The 24,798-nt window shown below is 42.1% G+C and overlaps 2 protein-coding genes across 13 annotated transcripts in view; one reads left to right on the top strand and one right to left on the bottom strand.

Annotated features, from left to right (window-relative positions):
- The window catches only part of PUM2 (pumilio RNA binding family member 2), a 75,059-nt gene extending 69,704 nt beyond the window's left edge, over nt 1-5,355 (bottom strand). For 5 of the 12 annotated variants that reach the window (XM_086875750.1, XM_086875734.1, XM_086875735.1 and 2 more), the window contains exons 1-2: nt 5,176-5,355; nt 197-333 (exon numbers count right to left, since the gene is read on the bottom strand). In XM_086875750.1, coding sequence (XP_086731876.1) covers nt 197-202 — 6 coding nt within the window. In that variant the 5' untranslated portion in view covers nt 203-333; nt 5,176-5,355. Of the gene's footprint in view, nt 1-196; nt 334-5,175 lie in introns of those variants that run through there. The other 7 variants (XM_086875751.1, XM_086875729.1, XM_086875730.1 and 4 more) reach the window with 7 other exon arrangements.
- On the top strand, nt 31-24,798 carry LOC111926000 (b(0,+)-type amino acid transporter 1-like). Its single transcript, XM_023922661.2, has 8 exons — nt 31-315; nt 10,135-10,230; nt 12,957-13,738; nt 15,355-15,488; nt 18,272-18,401; nt 20,603-20,727; nt 21,150-21,237; nt 22,312-24,798. The coding sequence occupies exons 2-8, from the start codon at nt 10,203-10,205 to the stop codon at nt 22,543-22,545; spliced, it is 1,521 nt and encodes a 506-aa protein (XP_023778429.2). The 5' UTR covers nt 31-315; nt 10,135-10,202; the 3' UTR covers nt 22,546-24,798.

The following is a 24,798-nucleotide window of genomic DNA, read 5'->3' as shown; positions in this document are numbered from 1 at the left end:
CGGCCCCGCCGCGCCTGCGCGCCCCGGCCCGGCCCGCGGGGAGGCGGAGGGAGGAGGCGGCGGCCCCCGGCCCTTCCGCCGCGCATGCGCCGCCGCGCGCCCCTCAGCGCGGGCACCGCAGGAGGGGGATGTCCCCGTCCCTGTCCTTCCCGCCGCAAGGCAGGGTTCGTGTGTGGCTGAGTGCGTTTGTGCTCACTTTCATTTGCTGTCTCAGGTGTGGGCTCCTCAGTGCAAGAAAGACAAGGAGCTACTGGAGAGGGTCCAGCGGAGGTCACAAAGACGATGTGGGGTCGGGAGCATCTCGCATATGAGAAGGTGCTGTGGGAGCTGGGCCTGTTCAGTCAAGAGAAAACAGAGAGGGATCTCATTAATGCATATAAGTATGTCAAAGGCAGGTGCCAAGAGGATCACAGAATCACAGAATTTGCTGAGTTGAAAAGGGCCCATCAGGATCAGGAAGTCTTAACTCCTGGCCTTGCACAGGACATCCTAAGAGTCACACCATGTGCCTTAAAATGTCCAAGCGCTTCTTGAACTCTCTTAGACTTGGTGCTGTGACCACTGTTTTGGGGAGACTGTTCCAGTGTCCAGCTAACCTCTGGGTGAAAAACCTTTCCCTGATACGTAACCTAAACATCCCCTGACTCCACTTCAAGCCACTCTTTTGGGTCCTGTCACTGGTCACCAGAGAGAAGCGATTACTACTTGCCCCTCCACTTCCCCCCATAAGGATGCTGAAGCCTGAAAGGAGGTCTCCCCTTGGCCTCCTCCAGCCTGAAGTGCCTGGCTGGTGCCAGACTTCTAAGGGGTGCCCAGTGACAGGAGCAGTAGCAATGAACTAAAACACAGAAAGTTCCACCTCAGCATGAGGAAGAACTTTATGCTGAGGTTGGCAGAGCACTGGAAAAGGCTGCCCAGGGAGGCTGTGGAATCTTCATCTCTGGAGGCATTCCAAACCCACCTGGACACATTCTTGTGACCCTGCCTTGGCAGGGGCTGGACTAGATACTCTCCAGAGGTCCCTGCCAACCCTAACAGTTCTGTGATTCTGTGATTCGGTGATTTTAGGCCTTTCAGGAAGTGTGGCAGTCGGAGGTGGTGCACACCTGAGGGCCTGGGAGACAAAGGGGAGGTGAGGCCTGTTTGAGGGGTCCCCAGTGGTCTCTGGTGACTCCCGAGGTCTCTATACCCAGCACAACCATGTGCATTTGCATGTGTGTGTTACGCCAAACAAAAATGTCTCAGCAGTTACTAATTTATTAGTTAACTGCTGTGCTAATAGTTATTGTGTGGTGATTTTGGGCAAAGAGCCAATTATTCCCTTCCCCTCAGAGAGATAAAGATGGGATCACTGGTACAGTGGGGTTGTGCCGTTGGTAAATACAGTTCTGGTGTTGGTAAGCATTGCCAGTGCTGCATCTTGATAACCTCACTCAATAGGAGCATAAATTCTGCATATTCAGCAGCCCCTAAAAATTAGAGGGATTTCTGCCTGTCAGCGCCATTTTAAAACATGTATTTCACAAGAAAATCCCCTATTGTGCCTCTTTGCCCATTCTTCAAGAGCCTGGTTAGAGAGTGCTCCATTGCAGGAGACAGTGACAGATGCCATCCACAGATCAAATCCAGCTTCAGACAAAATCCAGCTCTGGGTGCTGTGGGCAGTGCACAGTCGCTGCTGCTGAGCCCTTGATGTGTAGGCAGGGAGGAGTCAGGCCCTGCCTGTCGCAGGGACTCCAGGCGAGCTGGGCTGCAGGAATAGCACCTGTACTGGTGCTACTGCTGGCACAGCAGTTGTGTAGATGTCTGTGACTACCAACTGTGTTCTTAAAAATAGAGATGTCTCAAAGGAGAAAATCCTGACTGGTTTCAGTATTTATAGACATGGCTGAGAACATGAAAGTTCCCAGCTCCTGATAAAGATAGAAACATTTCTGCAAGAAATTAAAATGATTTCTCGAGCCTAATACTAGTCAGCTAAATACTCAGATATCTGCAGCCTGCTCACATGGCTAATCTCTATGATCCCCAGTGTCCCATCCCACTGCCACCTGGGGCTGTCTCCAGGGAGGCTGCAGGGTTGAAAAGCCAATTCCTGTGCTTACTGGAGAGGGAAGGCCTCTTAAGTCACAGCCTTCAAGCAAGCTTTTCCCTTCATGCAGACCAGCTGGAACTGAAGGAAACCCTGTTATGCTCTTGGCATCCTGAACACTTAGAGCAGCTGGTCTACATTATACCAGCTCTCCAGCTCTGACCCTTCTGGGGACCCTGTTTGTCCTCAATAATTCTAATCAGTGTTTGTATAAAGCATCAAATCTTTACAAAGAACTCAACATGCATTTGATAAGCATAAACTTGAGTGATTACCACATCAGTGTGCTTCCCAGTGTGTTTTTTTCTCAGAAAAACTCAACCTGATCATGAAAAAGGAAAATGTTTAAGTGCAATCAGTTTGGGATTTGATCTGATAAATACAATTATTTGATTATTTTCTTAAGTATTTTTCTAAAAAAGAGAATAAAACAATTCTACCACCATACATCTCACAATTTAATAATGGTACTAAAGTTTTTGAATCATGCTAAAAGTGTTAAAGAAATGCCTTTCTCTTTTACCTTTATTCTGAGTGGAAACTTTAAAAATACGTAATGCTTTAGATAGTTTTACTTGATATCAGTCCGTTACAAAATGTTTTTCCTAGCTATTCTTCTTTTTAAGGGTGTGTTAACAGCTGACAGGGCTCTGCTTACACTCCAGACATTTCAGATAAACTCCTTTAACGTAATTATACTTTGTTTTTTCTGTAAATAAGTATCCTCAAAAAAGGATACTTATTCCTTTTTTGGAAGTGCTTAATACAGTTTAAGACAGTAGCCAAGGATATGAAAAGTCTGGATGCCTTTGCCTTCCTCCACAGTCTTCCTCTGACACCTTGGGTAAGGCACTTGACTGAGAAGCACTCACTCAAAAGCTGCAGACGTAACCACCCTCACTCAGCTAGTGCCTAATCATGAAGAGGTCTACATTCTCTAAAGCCACAAACCTAAGGACCTAAAACTCTGGACATAAAAAGAATTTATCCTGCTGTGCCATGACATTCATGTCCCCCAGTGTTTTGACAAACAGTGCTGTCGTATCTATCAGGGTAGCAAATAGTTAACCTGTATTAATTAAAACGAAGGTATTCCTCCATGAAAATGAAAATAAAACAACTAGGTGTGGTAGACACTCTCAAACTATCTCCACAGAAAACGAAGGTCCCTGCAAAAGCCAACACTCTTTTAAAAAAAGTGTGTGACATCCTTCACTCTCAGGATGGAGAAGCACCCAGATTTGATTCCTTTGCTCAAGATTTACAGGCATGACTTGCTTCGAGAGAGTCCCCAAAATCAGCAGCCTACTTTGGCTGCCCTCTGCTGCAGCTGGGCTGTTCTGCAGGGAAGAAGTCCCTATCTTCGTCTCAGATCTTCTGCTCAATGGCCTTGCTGGCCTTGCAGTCATAGAAGCACAGAGTTGCTTGGGTTGGAAGGGATTTAATGACCCTCTAGTCCAAACCCCAAGCCTAACTATCCCCATCTAATCCTCAGTCTAGCTGTCATGCTACAGTTTAAGAGGGGCGGTCATGGATGTGTGAACCTCTGAATTCTCTGAAACAGCTGTTGCAGTTTCATGCATTTGCAGGAGCAGATCCCATCCTGAAGTTTACTTTCCCACATCACCACTGCATACCAAATCTAGGCACCCAATGCATTGGGTTCTGCATTCCATTTTGTCAAGAGACTTAAAATTAATTAATAAAATCAGTCAGTCTGAAATGCTACAGTCACTAGACATGCTGCTAGATGCATTGCCGCAGGAATTTTTTTGTATTTCATGTTTTAGGCTGTCAGTGACCATAATATATAGGAGAGTTTACTGCAATAAAACTCTGTCCCAAGGAGCCAAGCCTCCCCCTTGGCTAATCTGTTCCCAGAGCCTCAGAGAAACAGGTTTAGGAGCTGCAGACTCTTTTCACAGCAGGACTTCCCCATTCATGCATCCTTTTGCCCCACCATTGCTTCACAAGCACAGTCTTTCCCTGCAGCCATTCATGTGCTAAGTCAGGGCTGATCTTCTGTTCTATTGCTTTTGACCACTAACATGTTAATTAACTCAGTCTCTGCAGCTTCTCCTTGTACTGATACAGTGGTCTGAATTCCCTCACTCTTCACAGCCTGTCTCAACCCTCTCTTCTGATATGGAAGCATTTGACCTACATTATGCAGCTGCATCCGTTGTCCGGTTTTAATGTTTAAAATGACATGTTTTAAGCTTTTTATGCCATATTTAGGAAGAACACTTCTAAGTTACTTGAAATTTCTAAGTATCCTTAAAATTTCCCATTTAACACAACAATTGGTACAAAAAGGCCTTCCCCTAATATTCCCATAAACCCATTTGGTTTTTTTACATAAAGTTTCGCCAACTTGCATGAACTAGAACTTCTCTGTATCTTCAAAAATGAGAAGCTGTAGTGCAAAGGATAAACTAAAAGAAAGATCTGCAACAATACTTTGACTTATATAATTTCATATCTTAGGTTCATTAACACCCTTCTGCCTCTTGCTGTATCAAATACTGATCCTCCCAATTGCCAAAGGTTCTTCTGACAGGGCTCTGAACCAGCAGCCTTAACACCAAGTGGAGTTTGCTTAGGGTGACATTTGGACATCTGCAGTCATCTCTGCTCTTTTGGTGTAATCACTAGGCTATAATTTTTTCTTCTATCTTAACTGCACCTGAAGCTCACCAGAATTTCCTGTTTTTGTACAGTGTCAAGGGAGACCAACCGCAAGCAACAAGGTGACTGGGCACATAATTTAAATAAAAAATTGGAGCACAGCTGTATTAGCTCAGAGCTAGTTCAGACCTCTGTTCTGACTCATAATCATAGCATGAAGACATACCCACTGGCCCCCATTTCCATGCAAACCTCCCCCTGTGCCAAATATGCCTTCCAAGCAGCAAGGCACAGCACAGTGAGTAAAGAATGCCAGACACAGACTGAGGAAGGGAAATTCCATCTTGCTTCCTGAGCATAATCGAAGTGGTTGAGTACTGTAATACTGAAAAGTAGGTTCCAATGTTATGCCCATATTACATAAATAATAACAGTGTATTCATACCTCTGCTTACCTTTAATTATATCTGCAGGTTTTACAGACTTCTAAAATACTTCTTTTGTTTCTGATGCATCCTACTTCCTAGGCAGTTAGTCAAACACAGAACAAAACAAGAAATTCATTGAGCTGAAACAATGCGTTTTTAAACACTGCAAAATTCAAGTTCCTTTTTTGTGAGTCAGCTCTCCCTCTCTTGCAGTAGAGGACCCTTGTCTTCAGCTAATCTGTTATCAGGGCCCAACAGCTGTTTGTGCATCCGCACCCCCAGTGCTGGGGTGGGGACCCAAGGGTGAGCTGGCATCTGGAGCAGAAAATGGAAAAGGCAGGGCCAGAGGGAAGAGAATTGCTTTGTTTTCCTGTGGGAGCTGCTGGGGGAGGAACCCACTACCCAGGCAGCTATACCTTTTCTGTCTCTATGACACTGGGAGCAAAGAGCTGTGCAAGAGGGAAGCAGAGATTAGCTCTTCAAATGGGAATAATCAATTTCCATTTCCCTGGCACAAGAAAAGTAGGCACAAGACCACACCCTGCAGTCTGTGGCTTGCTTTGCCTACTGGCTTGAGCTAGCACCAGATGGAAATCCAGTTTGTCTGGAAAACTTCTTCCCTCGTAATACATCCTGTTAGTGGATTGCAAATCAGGAAGTTTATATGTATAAGAGTGCCTTTACACTCATTTTGGCTAAGGACTAAGAATTAGAGGACATCAACTGTAGATGCATCCAATTTTCATTCAAGAGAACAATACTACTTAAGAGTGATTCCTGTATATCTGTGTTACATAATGCTGACTGTGTCACTGACAAGGGTGATTAAGGAGCTATGATCTCTAGACCAGGAAGAGTTCTCCAAACCTTTTATAAAGCACTGTTCTTTTCTTCATGCAATCTCAAGGGAAAATTTACCAAATGGAATGAAAACCTGGTTCCCATCTCCCACATATACTTCCCCTGGAAGGCCAAGAAAAGATGCTTAATCCATTTCATCGTTCCTTTTATTTTTACCTATTTTCAGCTTTAACCAAAACATTCAGATGGGAGGAATTAGTCTCAACACATCACCATCTTCCCAAGATCATTAGTTTTTCTGTTGGTAAAAATGCACAAGATGAAGTATTAGCTGGAAAATACATGTCTGTTGCAACTTCATAAAGCACCAGAAATGTTAAAGACTGTCATAACTTACATGACTTTTCCAGGCAAACACTTTTTTCCTTTATGTTTGACAGAGTCTACGGGATGTTATAGTTACACAGCATAACTTACCCTCTTGTCCTAGCTCTTTGGGAAGCTAGGCAGTATCTGGTATAGAGACTGACTGAGCCCTCCTGACTCTGGCTAAGCTTAACCCAGGAGATCAACTTCACAGGGCTGGAAGCATGGGTCGCCCAGAGCCCATTGTACAGCTTATAGCCACTCCACAAAGAAAATGCTTTGGACATGTAGGGACAAACCCTGCCCTCGTGCTGGGCCTGACTGCGAGCTGAAACACATCCCATCCCTGCGTGGGGGGAGAGCAGTGCAGGGGTGATCTGGCTCACACGTGTTGACAGCAGCAGTGCCAGGCAGGGATAAGGGACCCAGCCCCACCCTGCGCTCCCGACTGTGGCCCAGGGAAAGCAAACAGGCGGAGGCAGCTCACAAAACTTTCACCAGCTGCTGCAAGCGACGTTGCCCTATTTTCCTTCCTGGTTGTTCTCCACTTGCTTTTCCTAGTCCCCTAGTAGTAGGGCAGGTCCTCTGGTGTGCCACACTACTACCAAGGCTGGTGCTTCCCTCACTTTTGTGATTAAGAAGAAGAAAAGAGGCAGGTGGGCAAAGAGCCCTTCAGTCCTCGGGGTTATTGGGAAGACATTGTGGCAGCAGTGAGGCAGGCTGGGGAAGGGAGCTGCCTTCTGTGGGCCCTAAATGTCTCTTCTGGTCCAGGGTTTCCTTCTAAAATAGGGATCAGTTATCATGAAGTTTTAAAGGAATTCAGTTTTGTACCCGCAGTTACTATGTCACCTTTTCACCCAAGGAAAACTGGAATTACTTGTCTCAATGTTATTATGGTATTTCTGATAGCAATTGTACAGAGGAAACTATTTTATTATAGAATTCACCTAACAGAGTGAATATAGATTTACAGGTTAAACTCTAAGCATGTGTTGTAAAAGTTTATTTTAAAAATAATAAAACTGTCTTATGTTAATGAAGGTATTATTGTGTATTTACTCAAAAGCATAGGAATGCACTTCAGTGATTAAATAGAATTTTGGCATGTTTAAGTTCTATTTTTAATCTTGTTTGATAGAAAATTTTCATGAAAATGTTTATTTATGAAAATAAATTACAATGACATAACTGACATTACAAATGTCAGTAATGACAGCACTCAAATGGTAATGATTCTGCAAAACAGACTGTGTGTAAGACAAGATAATCTAATCTTGAATTAAACTTAATAAATAAATAAAAACTTAATTCCAACATTACAAAGGAGTTCTTAAGAGTACAAACAAATGCAAATAAATTATAAAGGCTAATTCAAGGTATTGCTAGGAAAAGAAAACAGGACAGATTGTATGTAAATATATATATATGTACATACACACTGTATACATATATAGCTATAAACCCAGGAAATACAGAATGAAGGAAGAAATTTGTATAATTTCCCTCAGTTGCTGAAAATAAAAGTACCAATAGCACTTGATTGAATAGCTCAACCTGTGCAAGCAGTGTTGGGATCAGTACTTTTCCCAAGTTGTAATTATTTCTTACCAGCTGTGGTTCTCATTTCATCAGTGTTTCATCTTACTCCATCAGTATCTTCTAGATCAGCTAGTATCATACAATCATTAAGGTTGGACCTCCAAGACCATTAAGTCCAACCTTTGACCAAATACCAACCAATTTACCAACCATGCCAACTAAACCCTAGCACTAAGTGCCACAACCAGTTGTTTCTTAAACACCACCAGGGATGGTGACTCCACCACTTCCCTCTGCATCCCATTCTAATGCTTAACCACCTTTTCAAGTAAAGGGTGAAAAAATTCTTCCTGATGTCCAGCATGAACCTTCCCTGGTGCAGCTTGAGACCATTTCCTCTCATTCTCAACACTCTTTATTATCTTTCACAGTGGTGGCTAGATTGAGTTCCAGCTGAGCTTTCACCTTTCTCATTTTCTTTCTCTCTACATGACCCAAAGACATCCTTGTATTCTTCCTGAGTTGCCTGCCCCTTCTTCCAAAGGTCATAAACTCTCTCTCTCTTTTTTTTTTTTTTTTCTCTGAGTTTCAGCAAAACCTCCCTGTTCAGTCAGGTTGGTTTTCTTTCCCACTAACTAACCTTTAGGGTGAGTCACAGAGGGACAACCTGCTCCTGAGCCTTTGAGATTTTCTTCTACCTGGATCCCATTGTTTTTAAGGTGTGCAGTATGGCACTAGCAACTTATTCTTGAACACAGTAAGATAACTAAATAAAATATTCAGTGTGTAATTTGAAACATGGGATACCAAAAACATTTTAATAAAGAATATCTATAAAACAAAAGCAAGTCTTTCAATGTTTAATAGTTGCAAAACCAGAATATGCTGAGCTCTTGCTGAGCAGGAACAGGGAGGCTCAACCTCAGCTTCAGGCTGTCTGCAGACCCAGACAGGGAGCACTAACTCAGCTCATGGTAAATTATTGGGTTTAAGATTCACTCTTAACCCTCCAACTTCAGCTCCTCTATTGTAACATGGCAGGGGAAAGGCAGTTTCTCTAAACATAAACAAGCTCAGTATTAGTGATGATTCTTATTGTGAAGCCTAGGGCTGTCCTGCATTCTCAGAAATGTCATTTCCACCCCACCATCCTACTCCCAAGAGCCCAAGCTGTGCTTTTGTTTTTCTAGCTGCAGCTCACTTGGCATTTTTAAAATCCCAGCCAGAGCTCTGCTGCACAAGGAGCTGTTTTTCATGCCAGGGGCACTGTTGCCTTGGGGGCAGCCACACACTGCTGGCCTCTGGGCACATCATGAAAGAAGCTGGTGGGTCCAGGCCATCCCAGTGGGGTGGAGGCCTAAAGCTTCACTCTTTCAAGCTCAGATGTGAGAAGAGCCAGGATGCACTGGGGATGTAGAGTCCTAGAGTCAAACACATGGGGCACCTGTTCCCCAGGCAGATACCTCTCAATGAGTCCTCTGTCTGTCTTCACACAGGACATCTGGGGTGTGTTTTCTTTCTGCCCCAATTTTTCTTCTGGGCTCAAGATGTATTTCAGAGCTCCACTTTCCTGGTCTTTATTTCCTCTCTGTTTTCAGTCAGGCATCTCTACTTATATGGCAAGCACAGGCACCAAAATCTGCCTGCAACTGCAGTTCAAATCTTGCATTTTGGAGGTGAGAGTATTCAAGCTGCATTTGTGGGTTTCCATGTTCTTAAGTAGAGAATGCCATCAAACCTATATCTTATGTCCTGGATGAATTATCTAACCTTTAGTACCTCTCATCCAACTTGATGCTTGTTCAATTTTTTAAAAAATTATATATATATATATATATATATATATATATATATATATATATAAAATCTTGATCCCTGCACAAATTTATAAATATAGTGTTGGTATCTACCTCCAAAGAAAGTTATGGGCAATGATTTGGGCAACTCCACTCTCAGATTACAGGTTATTTTTAATCCCATCCAGAGATTTGTAACTCTTTTCCAAGTGCGGGACAGGGAATCCAAGACCATAACTGTGTTTCAAATATCACTCCTGGGACCTAAAATTAAATATTGCAAAATATTTTCCCAAATGTTTTGCCTAGTTTTTACCACTGACATTGACCTTTACTTTAAATTACTTTTCTCTAGTCCTCATAGTTACTCGTGAAATAAAAACAGCCATAAGTACATTAAGGAGAGTTTTCATTCACAACTCGAATATAGTCTGTGCTCTCTTAATATTGAAGAAGTAATACTTGGCGTGGGCTTTCTTTTCAGCCAGGAATGCAAAATACCAAACCCACATGCGGGCTGAGCCATGTCGCATTATTGCTTGGGACCAGTAGATGGCAACCACCCATTGCAGTGTCACAGGTAAGTGAGAATTGTTCAGGTAGGGGATTTATTAGGTGACAGCTTGAGCAGCAAAGCTCTGCTACTCCACGGGAGGAGAAAGCAGAACTTGTATTTTTTACTCCTTCTTATACCTCTCCCTTTTAGAAAGGAGCAGTAGGTTGCCCTTTTGCATATTCAGTTTTAAAAAATTATAATTGTGACAATTAATTTGACTAAATATCTTATGGCTGCTCCTGACTGCTAATATCAGTCAAAAAAAGGACAAGACAATGGGGAAAAAAAATCCAAAGCAATCAGACTGCCTTAGCTTCCACAGGAATAGCCTCAAGTTCTTCTTCTTATTAATTAGATTCCTTATTACTTTAGGTGGAAGCAGTTAGAACTAAGTAACAATGAATCTGGGATCGGAAACAGACTTCCCTCTAGGAATTGACTGAGGCTATTGACATACCAATTAATTAATTCTGGTCATATGAGGAGCCTTACAAAAAATTTTTTGACATGATCAAATTTGAAGAAATTCTAATTTTTTTTTCCCTACAACATTGGATTAAAAGTTATTCATTTCTAGGAGCAAGAACTGTAAAGGTTTGAAAAAATCTGCTCCAAGAACTTTGCATTAACACTTCAGAACAGAAGTTCATTCATTAAAACAGGAGAAGAGTTAGAGAAATATATCTATAGCCTTACTAGGATACTTAACTACTTATATGAAATTTTCCTTTAGTGTTGATTTAACCATATTTAGTGCCTTTGTTTTTGTTATACATAATACATGCATTGATGCACATAGAAGTAGAGTGTCAGTAGTGCAGGAAAAAAACCAGACCTTTGGACTACTGAAGGATTCCAGCATCGCCTTTCAGTGTCATTTGCAATTTAAAGACGAGTACACTACAAATAGCTAAACCAGACAAGAAGAGCACTGTCACTCAGTAAAAGCAAACCAAAATACTTACTGAGATACCTCCCTCCAAGTTCTCAAGCACTTTGCAAAACATTAACTTGGAGTGTGTTAATTTGCACCCTTGCAGTACAAGGTGTATGTTTATTGTCAGAACTCACACCTTTGCTGGTAAAGTTTAAAAATCCTGCTTGACAGATAAAGTAGAAGCTTTTGCTTTTGTTACAGCTACCCCTTGATCAGCTGTGAACTTCTATAAGAGACTTTGAAATTAGGAGTAAACCAGCTGGCATCCATTTCCTAGTGAATACTAGAGAGGTGATATTAGGAATAGATTCGGAAATCTGTTATAAAACCCATCAAACTTTTCTCATTATTTCCTTAATCTAATAATAACAACATTTATACTCTAACCTCCCCTAATTTTTAATAATATTTGAGAACTTTTTTCTTCTTTAGAGAACCCGAAGTTCTTTAACCTGATTATGAAATTTGAGCAACTTTATTTGCCTTAGCATGAGAAATTATGTGACTTGTATATGTTGTATTTCTTGTGGACTCATGAATTTTGCTAAAGATACAAGAGTTACCTTGGACTCTTCTTTCAGTCCAAAGCTAGTTAGATTTCTTTTAGATTTTGTTGAATTTTTTTTATTTTTAATTTTTTAAGAAAAGGTAAAGAAATAGAAGTCTAAATGATTTAGAAGGAATTTTTAGAAAAACAATAGAATTACTGCTCTGTTTATAGTTTACTGCTCTGTTTATAGTAACACTTTTTTTAGCTCCAATGTTTGAGAAGGACAGATAGTTTTAAAGATTCAAGGTCTGTGGTTTCCATGAAGGGCAGAGAAAGTCTCACTTCTGGTACTTACCACAACAGAAATTTGCAAGAGACCTCCAAGGACAGTAACTCTCCAGTAAAGTTTAGTTTATGTTCAAAGGAATCCATCTGGAAGTTCCCTTCTGCTCAATACTTCATACAAATCACAGATCACAAAATATACCCTCATGCACTGTAACAGTCATATTTATAGCAGAACCTTCCTCAAGGTCTGGAATTTTATGGGTTAGATATCTAAGTAAGGGTGAGGGGTCTTCAAAAGCTTTTGCCATCTGTCACATGTGCATTGAAATGTGTATATGATGGGCTGTGACGAAGTGCTCTGAAGATTGTGGCTGGTAGGAGTGTGCATACCTTATGTACAACGGTAAAAATGCCCTGGAAAAATGTAATTGTAGCCTTTTCATGCTTCTCCTCTTGCACTTTCTATAAATGGAAAAAAACCATATTGCCCTCTACTACTGTGCAGAAAAAGTCTCTGGACTGTGCTTAGCAAAACATTCTATTTCTTTAATTAAGACACTGGAAATGTTCCTTGTTGAGCAAAGCCTTAGCATGTTGGCCAACAGACTTGTTTGTTTGATCATACTACAGTGTAGAATGAAAATATGATTGAGCACTGAATTGAGTGCTTGAACATTGGCTTTTAAGCAAATAATAAAGTACAGATTTGCATGGGGACTTTGCTTACCTGATCCTTATGTCAGAGGCTGTTTGAAGCATGATTTAAAGGAGAGATAAACAGGATCACAGTCCAGTAATTTGCTGAGTGATTTTGAGGTGCTGCTGGATACTATCCATTACCATTACTTGCAGTGAGATTCAGGGATAATCAAACTCAGTGTAATAAATTACCAAGATAAGATGGGTAATGAAAGAATGTGAAATGCAGAAGATAAGTTGGTGTTTCTCAACAGCCTTCAGCATGACTTTTGTAATTATTAACTAAACCTTAAAGCCTAAGGTAGTCCTTATTCAAATGCCTTAATCCTTTTTCAGATTCTCTCCTTACAACAACATCTGCTCACATTTCCACAATGAGGGAAAGGAAGACAACAGATCCACTTCATTCGTCCACAGATCTGAGAGAAGGGAAGGAGAAGTTAAGACTGAGACGAGAGGTTGGCCTGATTAGCAGTGTGTCATTAATTGCAGGCACCATGATAGGCTCAGGGATCTTTATGTCCCCTGAGTGGGTACTACATCACATGGGGAACCCTGCCAGCAGCCTGCTGATCTGGGCAGCATGTGGTCTCCTGGCCATGTTTGGAGCCTTGTCGTACGCTGAGCTTGGAACAATAATTAAAGAGTCTGGAGGAGAATATATTTACATTTTGAGGATTTTTGGTTCCTTTCCTGCTTTCCTTTTCGCCTACACTTCTGTCATCCTGGTGAGACCAGCTGGTTTGGCAGCTGTCTGTCTGAGCTTTGCTGAGTATGCCATTGCGCCGTTCTACCCAGGATGCTCATCTCCGCAGGTTGCCATCAAATGTACAGCTGCTGCCTGCATCCTGATCTTAACTATCATCAACTGTCTCAACGTGAGGCTGGCAACATCTGTTATGAACATTTTTACAGCTGCCAAACTCTTGGCTTTGTTGGTGATTGTGGTGGGTGGATTGGTGCTGCTTGCCAAGGGACAAACTCAGAGTTTTCAGAATGGTTTTCAAGGCACAACTTCAGGTATTGGGGCAGTTGGAGTGGCATTTTACCAGGGACTCTGGTCCTATGATGGATGGAACAACCTAAATTATGTGACTGAGGAACTGAAGAAGCCTGAGGTGAGTGAGTGAGTGAGTGAGTGAGTGAGTGAGTGAGTGAGTGAGTGAGTTGGGTTTTACTTAATCCTGCTGCTAATATGTTTGATTCTATCTGTGATTGTGTTAAGAGTGATAATCAAGGGATTTACAGTGAGGGTGTTGAGACACACTCACAAGAGACATTGTGGAAGCCCCATCCCCAGAAGTGTTCAAAAGTGGCTTGTGTGGGGCTTTGAGCAACCTGGTGTAGTGGAAGGAACCCTGGCTCGTTGCATGAGGTTTAGAGCTAGATAATCTTTAAGATCCCTTCCAATCCAAACCAAACCATCTTGTGGTCCTATGAAAGTCCTAAAATAACCCATTGACTGGAAAGAAATTATTAGGCAGCACTTAGATGCTTTGGGTGAAGTTTTGTCTTAGTGTTTAGAGGATCTCACTGTAGACACCTAGATTTATTCAGAAAAGCACTCACTACTGTAATCCATACAGTGTTCTTAACACCATGTATTTCCTTAAGTACTTGATCTATAATCTGTGCTTTAGAGAACTACTTTATCTGTCCCTGGTGCATCAAGGGGCAATTTCAGAGCAAGCCAAACCTCATTGGAAAGGGAATCTAACTTTGTGAATGATCCCTATCTTTAAATATTTATATTTTAGCACTGTGCAGTCTGTGCTATAGGAACTGAAGTAGCTCACCTGCATCTCACATCAGCCTTCGCTGCGCCATATTACCCATTTTCACAGATCAAACACTGCAGCAGTGAACAACTCTTATTTTGTAAGAGTTGTATGAGTGCAGAGTTTATAGAAAGTGCTTTCTACCAGTGCAGCACACTAGATCCTACAGATTAAATGAAAATACACAGTTAAACATTAACCTAAATGGCAGCAAAGACCCCAGGATCACTCTCTCCCACAGGATCATGAGCACTGATATTCAGGCCCTTCCAGAGTGGAGACACCACTCTTAAGAATTGCTGTATCTTGTTCTGTGTTGAGAATGGGGAATGCAAAAATTTATATTTCAGGTTCTTAGATGCATACAGTTGCCATTTCCTGGTATTTTCAGTTGTGTAAGACACTGTTGATTTTATTGAGTCTTAACATGATCCTGTGGTGTTCTAAGACACAATCCTGCCACTAATAAAAAATAAATATTTCCTTTCTAGAGCAAATCTCCTTTGAGATCAACCCCGTTTTGATTTAAACTGTGGAGTAGTTAAATGTGATGCAACACACACTGGAACTTTGTCCATGGCAGTGAGGTGTTTATGGGAAGATGCAGCACACCAGGAGACATAACACACTATTAGCAAATAAATCAATAATAAAATAGTCAGGAACTATACAAAAGGCATATTGGGCAGCTACAAATCAAAACATTTTTAATAAGAATTGGTAGGATTTTTTGTTTATTTTGTTTGTTTGGCTGTGGGGTTTTTTAGACTAAGTTCAGAACTGTACAAGACTGATGTGAAAACTGGCATGTGAATCTGGATCTGTGTCTTGTTCTGGGTTCTTAGGGAGTGGAGAAATTTGAATAAGAGATGTGGGTGGTGGCAAAAACAAACCAAAAAAAGCACAGTGCAGGCATAAATGTGCTAAACCTAACGCTGCTGTCATCCCATTTCCAGGTGACCCTCCCCAGAGCTCTGATGATCGCCATTCCTTTGGTTACATGCCTGTATTTGCTGGTAAACGTGAGCTACTTGGCAGCCATGACTCCCTCTGAGCTGCTGTCTTCAGGAGCTGTGGCTGTCACCTGGGGGTGAGCTCTGCGTGGGGCAACACGGGCAGTGCAGCCCTGAGAAACACTGGTTCCCTCCTGAGTTTCAGGAGGTTTGAATGTTGTTCCCAGAGGGGATGGCAGCACTGCGTTGGTCAGACCAGGAGGAGCTGTCAGGCCATGTTACAGAGAAGAAGAGGGTGACAAAGATGCTCAGAAGGCTGAAGCACACTATCTGGGAGAGCTGGGACTGTTCAGCCTAGAGGAGAGAAAGTTCCAGGGAGACCTTATAGCATGTTCCAGTGCTTAAAGGGGCTACAAGAGATCTGTAAAGGAAGTTTCTACAAGGACATTAGAAGTAGAACAAGCAGGAATGGCTTCAAATTGAAAGAGAGTAGGTTTAGCTTAGACATAAGAAAGAAATGCTTTTCTGTGAGGGTGGGGAGGAACTGCCACAGGTTGCCCAGAGAAGCTCTGGATGCCCCACCCTTGGAAACCTTCAAGGTCAGGTTGGAGGGGGTTTTGAGCAACCTGGTCTAGTGAAAGGCATCCCTGCCCATGGCATGAGCTTGGAAGAGGGTGATTTTCTAGGTCTGTTCCAAACTGTTCTATGATTCTATAATTCTATGGTTCTATGAGGCCAAGGCTGACCTTCTCCATCTGGCCATGGTCTCCAAGATGCCTCTAGGCTGCCAAGATGGCACATTCCTTACTCCCCAATTCCCTTTGTTTACACTGGGAACCTGTAGCTCCTCCCAATTCATGTTTTACCTCATGGAAAGTGTCCATAACGGAGAGGTGAAGGTCACACCAGGAGCATCTCCCCACAGGTACTGGGAATGCAGCCAGGGTACATATCCAGACTTGGGGATTAAGAAATGACCCACATTTTAGATATCTCCAAGGAAATGGAGACAGCATTGTGCTTCCCTGCTAATGCAGAAGCAGTGGATTGAAAGTGAGACTGGAGTTAACTGGGTGAATCCTGTCCACTTGGCACCTGGAATTTAGAGCAGACCCGAGTCTTTTGTCTCAGTTTCTCTCTCTGTGGGGAAATGGAAAATGGCATTGATCTCAACAACACCTTTGAGAGGTGTTATACACAGGTTGGGTAGCCTCTGGTAACTGTAACTTCAATTGGCTTGTGTTTTTCCAGAGCTACACAGAACAATTTTTACCTTTCATCAACCTGAAGTATTTGGTGACATTAAACAGTTTCTGTACAAGACAAGGAATTTAGGAAGAGAAGGAAGGGACCATCATGGGAGGTATAGACACCATCAATGATCTTCCAGCAGAACATCCAGCCTTAGTCTAAATACTTCCAAAGACACAGAATCCCTGATTGCCCTAAATCATGCCCTAAAAATGTCTGGCAGAAATGATGACACAGGTTATGTACTGCTCATCCTCTTCTGGAAAAGTCAGCAGCAGCTTTGCTTCTGTGCGCATTCCACAAAATCTCCCACTTGAAGATCTGACTGAACTCTTGCTGGATGTGTTGTCTAATAGCCTTTCACATCATTATGAGTAAGAGATTTTAAAGGTCTAGTGCTTTGTTTGAGCATGTCTCAAAGCCTTACTAAGCTGCAGTGTCATGAACTTTCCCTGCACTTCCTTTCCCATCATTCCTAATTAACAAGTTATTTGTGAGCTTCCTCCTTTGTAACACATCTCCTTTTCCTGCCTGATTAACCTTTTCACCCAAGAGAGCAATTCAGGAAGAAATACTGAACTAGTCACAAGAAAGCTGGACACTCAAAGGCTGGGGAACAGGTAGGGAGCCAGTCTGAAGAGGGGGTGAAGGTTGTGGCTCACAAGCAAGAGATGCAGCTATTCAGGCCATTAAGAAGGAATGGGAGGAGTATAAAGAAGCCAGAGGAGGACTTGTCACATTTAAATGCATTTATTCCCTATACAAGAGGAAAACTGCCAGAAAGAAACATTGTTCAGTGGTGAGAGGTACAGCCACAAAAGGAGCTCAGGAAACTCTTCCCAGCGTTTCTTTGATGACAATGATTTAACAGCAACCACAGGTTTCAGTTTGCTTGTAAATAAAGTGGTCTAAAAAACATTTGAGTTTTGGATTTTTGCCAGTTAGATAAACAGAGTGTTTGTGTATGTGATAGTTACCTCAAATTACCAGTATTTATTACTCTATTAGTACTCTTAATGTTGCTTCATTCCAAAAGACAATCTTCACTTTTAGGTGAGAAAATTATCATTCCTTCAAATGTTTGTCTTGAACTCTGTAACTCTGCTAATTCTTCTGTTAGGGAGAAAGCAAACCAGAAGTGTCTGAACGTGTTGTAGAACCAAACATCTGGAACTCAAAACATTGCTTTGGCTTAAATCTGATTCACAGAAGAGCAGAAATAGGTGCATGTGGGATTAAAGGATTAAAATCCTATGCATATTCAGGAAGAGGTTGTAATGCAGAATATTTCTTCTAGTGTGATGGGAATAGTTTTTCTGTGATTTCCAAGCTAATATTATTGGTTGTGATAGCAGTATCTTTAGGCGTTTTGCCACAGCATCAGTACATAAAAAAGGTGTTTTTGCCTGTTGTGACCGCTTTGGTGTTGTACACCATTGCAGTGTGGACAGAATACATATAGCAGAAAGAAAAGCTGTCAGACAAGACAAACTTACTAGTCACTAAATATTATGGGAATTACAAGAAGACTTTAAATCATTAGAAAGACTTCAGAAAAAAAATCAGTATAATACAGAAATAATGGAGGGACGAAACCTGTCTGGTTCTACAGTGAATATTCAATACATCTATGAACTCCTCTTATGCTGTGAACTCTTTCTCACCTCAGGGACAAAGTCCTGGGCAGCTGGGCATGGCTCATCTCCCTGTCGGTGGCCCTGTCTACGTTTGGTTCATCGAATGGCACGTTCTTCAGCGGAGGCCGTGTGTGCTACATTGCTGCCAGGGAGGGACATATGGTAAGCACAGAGAAAGGGGTCTGGCTTACTTTGAGCAACTTCACCTTCTTGTGACACTAAAGCAGTCAGGAAAACACTGTGTATGTTCAACTGGCAGAATGATAGCTCTTCAGGTGGTTTGTTCCTTGCTCAAAGACCTTAGTCCCCATCTCTTTCAAATGTAAGATATATGTTGTCTCTGGGCTTTCTTCTTCTGTCAGGTGATTTCAGAAAAATACATATTCACATCTAGCCTGAATTTTAAGAACAGCTTTGAAATGAACCAGTCAAATACTGCTGCATTGGAACACCAGGCACAGGGTGACAGTACACCTGCCAGGGAAGGGGAACCTGGCCACGCTTATGTGTTGTAAGGCACCTTTGCTCACTCTGGGAAGGTAGCCCAGCACCAGCCAGCTGCCTTTGCACGCTGTACTGACTACACAGGTTGGTCTCAGGGGTGATCCAGCCTTCTCATGGGTAGAACAGCTTAGATGTAGCAGATATCTCTGCTCTTGAAGCTTCATAGCAATTACAAGGTGACAACAAGTCTTACATCTCTCCTAGCCTGGTTTTATCATTGGTTAGGTGGGCCAGATCTAACCCAGTGGAGGTCAGGCTGCTGCAGATCCCTTCTCCCCGGTCCAACCAGTAAGTCCAGCATGTCCAGCATGTATTCCCAGTAGCCACACACACACACAAACACAGGTATGAAACATATTTATGTACACACATACATATATATATAGCTGCATATATACATACAGAGACAGCAGGGAACACAGAACTGCACATAGAGACTTACCTGGGGCTCACACAAACACCAGCACTAACAACACCAAGAGCCTTTGATTTCCTCTCTGGCTGATCAGGGGTCTATTAGTGAGAAATACATATAGAAACATATGTACAGTGTGGGTTTCTCCAGTAGCTGGGCTCAGATACTCAGCCCCTGGATCCCAGTACCCCCAGTTGCTGCTACCTGGGCATACAAGCCCCTGAGGTTGCTGCCACATCCCAGCTGCTGATACAGACCTCCTCATTCACAGGTACTCCTCCAAACACACTTAACCACACTGCTTCACAAAGGAGAAAAAAGGCTTGGCTGCATTTATCCTCTCTTTTGAGCCTCTTGTATTCCTCCTGAATCTCTCTGCTTTTTTTGGTCCTTCCTACCCACAGCATCTGGCATTTCTGTCCTCAGATGTGAAGGCACTGAAATAGGTTGCACAGAGAGGTTGTGGATGCCCAATCCCTGGAAGTTTGAGGCCAGGCTTGATGGGGCTCTGAGCAGCCTGGTCTGGTGAAAGGTGTCCCTGCCTGCAGCAGGGTTGTTATAAGTAGATGATCTTTAAGGTCCCTTCCAACTCAAATCATTCCATGAATCTTTGATTCCACACCAGCTCTGCTTCTGGTTCATAGCAGGGAATCTTTTATGCATATGAATGACCAGATTGGTGGAGATGACTGGACTGGTGGTGGCTGGTTTTGGTGGTTCCTGGTTTTGGTGGTTACTGGTTCCTCAACTTCTCTCTCTAAGGACAGTGTCTGCTCTATCCTGGCAAGCTCTGTGCTGAGAAGTGCACAGATGGTCCGAATCTGACCATACTAGTCTATGTGCTGAATGCTTATGCCATTTCTCAGACACTCATCTCTAGCAAAAGTCCTTGCATGATATTTTTGTTGGGAATTAAAAATAAAATACAATAAAAATGCAATTCAATTCAATTTTAAAAGCAGCCTTTCTCATTAAACTTTCCCGATGAAACAAACAATAAAGAAGCTACTAGTCCTGAAAAAAAATCCTGGTTTAATTTGTATTTACATAAATATAGGCCTTGTCTCATTTTCCAGTCATCCCAAGAGAAGTCAAGTCCCAGAGAGACATGACAGGGCAGAAGAGTGCCCATGGCAAAAGATCCTGATGGTGGTCAGGAAAGCTCTAATTTGACTCATTCTGTCACATCAGTAGTTTGAAAACCTCATTTTGCCTGCTCAAACTGAGCATATTTGATATGAAACCAGTGAGACACAATAAAAATACCCTTGAAGGAGTTTTCTGTATTTACAGTCCTTGGAAGTTAGTCTGGTTTTATATGACACTTATTTGCTGGTTATGAGGGCTGTGGCTGCAGGCAGAGCTCCCACCCACAGCTGAGGGGGGTGAGTAAGGACCTCTTAGTCCATCATACCATGACACAGAGTTTTGCTTTGTTTTTCAGCCAGACATTCTGTCCATGGCTCACGTGAGATGCCTCACGCCCTCCCCTGCTCTACTGTTTACATCTGCAATGTCTTTAATAATGATAATATCAGGAAGCTTTACCAGTATCGTAAACTTTTTCAGGTATGTGTGTGTAGGGTTTCTGTTTGCATCCCCTGTGCTCCTGGGTTTTACATTGTTTATAAGTATTTTCTTGCATTATCTTTTTGAGCCTGGGCTATTGCTTTCTAGCCAATACTGGGGAGACTAGGAGGGAAGAAAGAAGAGACTGGGAACCAGCACCTTTGCAATGTGTGAATGCTCCTGTCACTAGAGACTTAACTGAATGTGATTCATCCCCATTGAATCAGCAATGTTCAGATAATTCTAAAGTTCTCATTGTTTGATCTAGAAAGGAAACTAATGGAAGAACTGCTAAATTTATATCAATATTCACCTTTTTAATTGGAGATACGAACATCTGGGATCTGCAAGGCAGGACTGACATTCCTGGATTATCTCACCCCAAGTTTAATGCTGTCTATTTTCTTTCTCTTTCCTTCCAGTTTTGTGGCATGGCTTTTCTATGGAATGACTATTTCTGGGCTCCTGTATTTAAAAATCAAGAAACCAGAACTGCCAAGATCTTACAAGGTAAAGTAATAACATAAAACCCTCAAATATTTTCCTATATTGTTCAAATGACTAAGAGAACATTTAGAGAAAAGACTGAGCACTGGTGGCTTACAGATTTAATGTGGTTGTCCTTCCTTTTCTCATTTCAAGTTTTGTATCAGCAAAGCCAACAAGGGGTGAGATAGTGTGAACATACAGGCATAAGTCAAGGTTGAATTCTCTGTCTTGATAAGCTAATAATGCCCTGCCTCCTCACTATGAAAATATATCTACCATATCCTCTTTTTTCCTAAAAGATTTAAGTGGTACATGAAGGATGATTCTGATCAACATTGTAATCACCTGTTTATGGTCACAGACTCTGGGCAAGCTGCTTGGAGGGGAGATCAGGCATAAGAACTTGGCAGAGGTAAAAATAACTTAGGTGGAGTGCCCCAAGTTCTTGGAGATGACATGGAAACAGGTTTGTTCCCCAAAAAACAGATAAAAGGAAGGAAATCAGGAGTCAAGTGTTCTTCCCCTGATGCCATGAGTGAGCTGATTTGCAGTGCTTCCTCGGTGACTAGGGTTTATTAATGAAGGCACAAGCCACCCTCCTTTGAGGAAGGGTGGCTTCAAATTGAAGTTTAAATGCTTTCTGATCAGGCTTGCAGAAATTTCCTCTGAGATTGCCTGTCCACCTGTCTATCAACACATGGTTAAAACTTTCTGTGCAAGGGTGCCAAGATACAGTTGATTTGAATACAATTGCTGTGTGTTTTGTCCAAAGCTTGGCTTTTATAGATGCAAGGTAGTAGGGAGAGCAAGAACAGACCTGGGATTAAACCCAGTAGTCTGCACCTTCAGGTCTAGGAGGGCAAGAAAGACCAGGGGTTAAGCTGTGATATGGTTTTGTAGCTCTTGCAGGGATGTTCAGCCTTGGAGTGGGGGTATGCTGGGAAGCAGGATGTCACCATTAATTCGTATTTCTAGGTAATACCTCAGGTTGCAGGAAGGTTTCATCTAAAAAGCCTTCTGCAGAAGTTCCAGGGTTGTCCAGACACAGAGGCCCAGAATTACATGACTTCTTACGCTGATGTTTTGCTTTCACAGGTTCCAATTATCATCCCCATAATTGTGCTGGTGGCAGCTGTGTACCTGGTGTTAGCTCCCATCATTGACCAACCCCAAATAGAGATCCTCTACATCGTCCTGTTCATCTTCAGTGGCATCATTTTTTATTTCCCACTGGTTCGCTTTAAGTACCACCCTCGCTTCTTACAGAGAGCCACTTTACACCTCCAGTTGTTGCTGGAAGTTGCTCCAACTACCAGGGATGCAAATTGAGATAACATCCTCCCTTCACATGGCTGGCTACACTTCATGGTTTGTCCCAGTGCCTTGGTTTTCAAGGCTCAGAAAATATTCTTCTGTAAAGAGCAATGAGTAGAATGCGAGTGACACTAAGTGTCCATGTGAGATAGACTACAGCTTTGATTCCTCATGTTTCCCTAAAATTCTGGAGACATGTTTTTCTTCTTTTCAGCTCTGCCTTGGCATTACATATAGATTCCAAAGGAATATGTGCTTTTGGTTTTTTCATCCCAAAAAGGGCTGTTTCTCAGGATCTTATCTCATATTTCAAGATAAAAAGCATCAAAAGATAGACAATTAAATATTTTTCCTATAGCAGGCTGGATGCCAAAGCCATTCCTGGCAATGCCTTTAATTATTTACACCTAGTTCTGCTCACTGTGACTACAGAGTTTCTCAAATCAATAAAGGAAAGGCTCTCCATAGCCACAAGAAATAAACTCTTTTTCACTCACATATTCACTCTGGGAAGATTATGCTTCTTCCAGCTCCAAGTGTACAGTCACAACAGTCCTTTCTCTGTCTCAGAAATCAACCCACATCTCCCACAGCAAGCCCTCTGACATGAGACAAGAAGTGCTTTAAAGCTCTGTCAGTTTCCTTAGTTGAGAATGTGCTTGTTATCTGGGATCCATCCATTCATGATGTGGACACAAGCAGCATCACTCGAGTACAAACATTCACCTATGTGCTTCCTGTGATCCCCCCGAAGACAAATAACTTCTTTTGTGACAAAATGAGGAAAAAACAAAACAACTAAAAGCCTAGAGCATATGTGCCAGCAAGATACTCTGACTAGGAAATAAAGAAACCATATACATTAGGAGAAGTGTGGCCAGCAGAGCAAGGGAACAGTCTGTCTGTTTGGACTCAACACCTGAAATCATGCATCCATGCTGTTCAAGGGTAGAGTTGTGAAGACCACCTTCTTTGTAATGGAAACTCAAGAGCAATGGTTACAAGCTGTGGCTTGAGGTGTTCAGGCTGGACTTAGAAGAAATGTGCCCCATGAGGGCAGTGCAGCCTTGGAGCAGTGTGCAGAAAGGTGGTGAGATCTCAGTTCTCACCTTTCCTACCACAGCCATTTCCATCAATTTTTATGATTCTAAAGGCATAGCACAAAAGTCACAGGCTGTGTTCTCACCCACACGTCACTGAAGTCACTGTTGTTTCCCATTATCCTGAGGTGCAACTGGTTTTTTCCTGCTCTAGGGGAAGGAGAGGTACTATGAGCTGTTTTCTTCACATTTTTCTAGCTGGTTCCAGGATGGTACCCGTCCTGTCAGAGACTAAAAGGGTGTAGGAGTTAGTCGCTAAAATGCCTTGTTAAAGTACTGAAAGTTAACTTTCTGTCAGCATTCTTCTATAGAACCTGCTACAATCCTGCTACCTTTTACCTAACTTGCTGTGATCCTAGAACACAGGTCACTTGATCCTCCCTTTTCCAGCCCATCTCAGAGCTGTGTATCTGATTACAATCTCATTCTGCAATGTCACCCCTTCTGTTCCTCTGAGTGGTGATGTGAGCAGCTACAGGGATGTGCCAACAGTCTGTTGTTTCCAAGTGTTAGGTATGATAATGGATAGCCCAGATGCCACTCATCCAAATCCTTAGCTTAAATAGTATTTAGGACGATTTCCTTCCACTGATTTTTAGTGGAGTTGCCAACAAAGGCCAATGAGGGAACAATTTTTCCTTCTGAATCTCCTGACAACATAAAATTTTTTGGGATGCATCTCTTAAAGGAGAGGATGTTCTTAAAATGACTGATGAGGTTAGGAACTCTAGATTACCTTCCTCCCACTGCCCCAGGCTCTTCATCTGATGTCAGGGAAACTTAAAGGAGCTGCATCACAGCTACTTACCTAAAAATCAGAATAATACAATTTCTCTGATTATAATTTTTTTTAAACAATCTATTTTCTACCTATTTATGAAGCCTATCACATGGGGCTGTGCTCTTATAAAGAACATGAAAAGACACAGCACTTTGAATAAATAGCCTTTATGTGTTACGGGTTTGTATATGGATATAAGGGAACTGAAAAGTTGCAATTATCATACTTTGCACCAATTTAATTTTCTATAAATATTATTGTAACAAGATGTTCTTTTTTTATTTATTTTGCCTAGGATTTTCAGGTGTTTGTAATGCCAAAACAAGATGCTGAAAGCTCAGATAATTGCAAGATAATTACAATAAAATGGGCATTACAATAAAGTGA

The sequence above is a fragment of the Cyanistes caeruleus genome, chromosome 2 (genome assembly GCF_971803275.1).
Source record: "Cyanistes caeruleus chromosome 2, bCyaCae1.hap1.1, whole genome shotgun sequence".
NCBI classification, from domain to species: domain Eukaryota; kingdom Metazoa; phylum Chordata; class Aves; order Passeriformes; family Paridae; genus Cyanistes; species Cyanistes caeruleus.
The sequence above is the reverse complement of the archived record's forward strand: the minus strand, read 5'-3'. Positions and strand labels throughout refer to the sequence as shown.

What these genes read in the sequence shown, in the direction of transcription:
- LOC111926000 (XM_023922661.2), top strand. Translation starts at nt 10,203, where the DNA reads ATGGCAACCACCCATTGCAGTGTCACAG. An exon ending in AGGAACTGAAGAAGCCTGAG is followed by an intron (nt 13,739 to 15,354) that starts GTGAGTGAGTGA and finishes TCCCATTTCCAG; the next exon opens with GTGACCCTCCCCAGAGCTCT. An exon ending in GCTGTGGCTGTCACCTGGGG is followed by an intron (nt 15,489 to 18,271) that starts GTGAGCTCTGCG and finishes TTCTCACCTCAG; the next exon opens with GGACAAAGTCCTGGGCAGCT.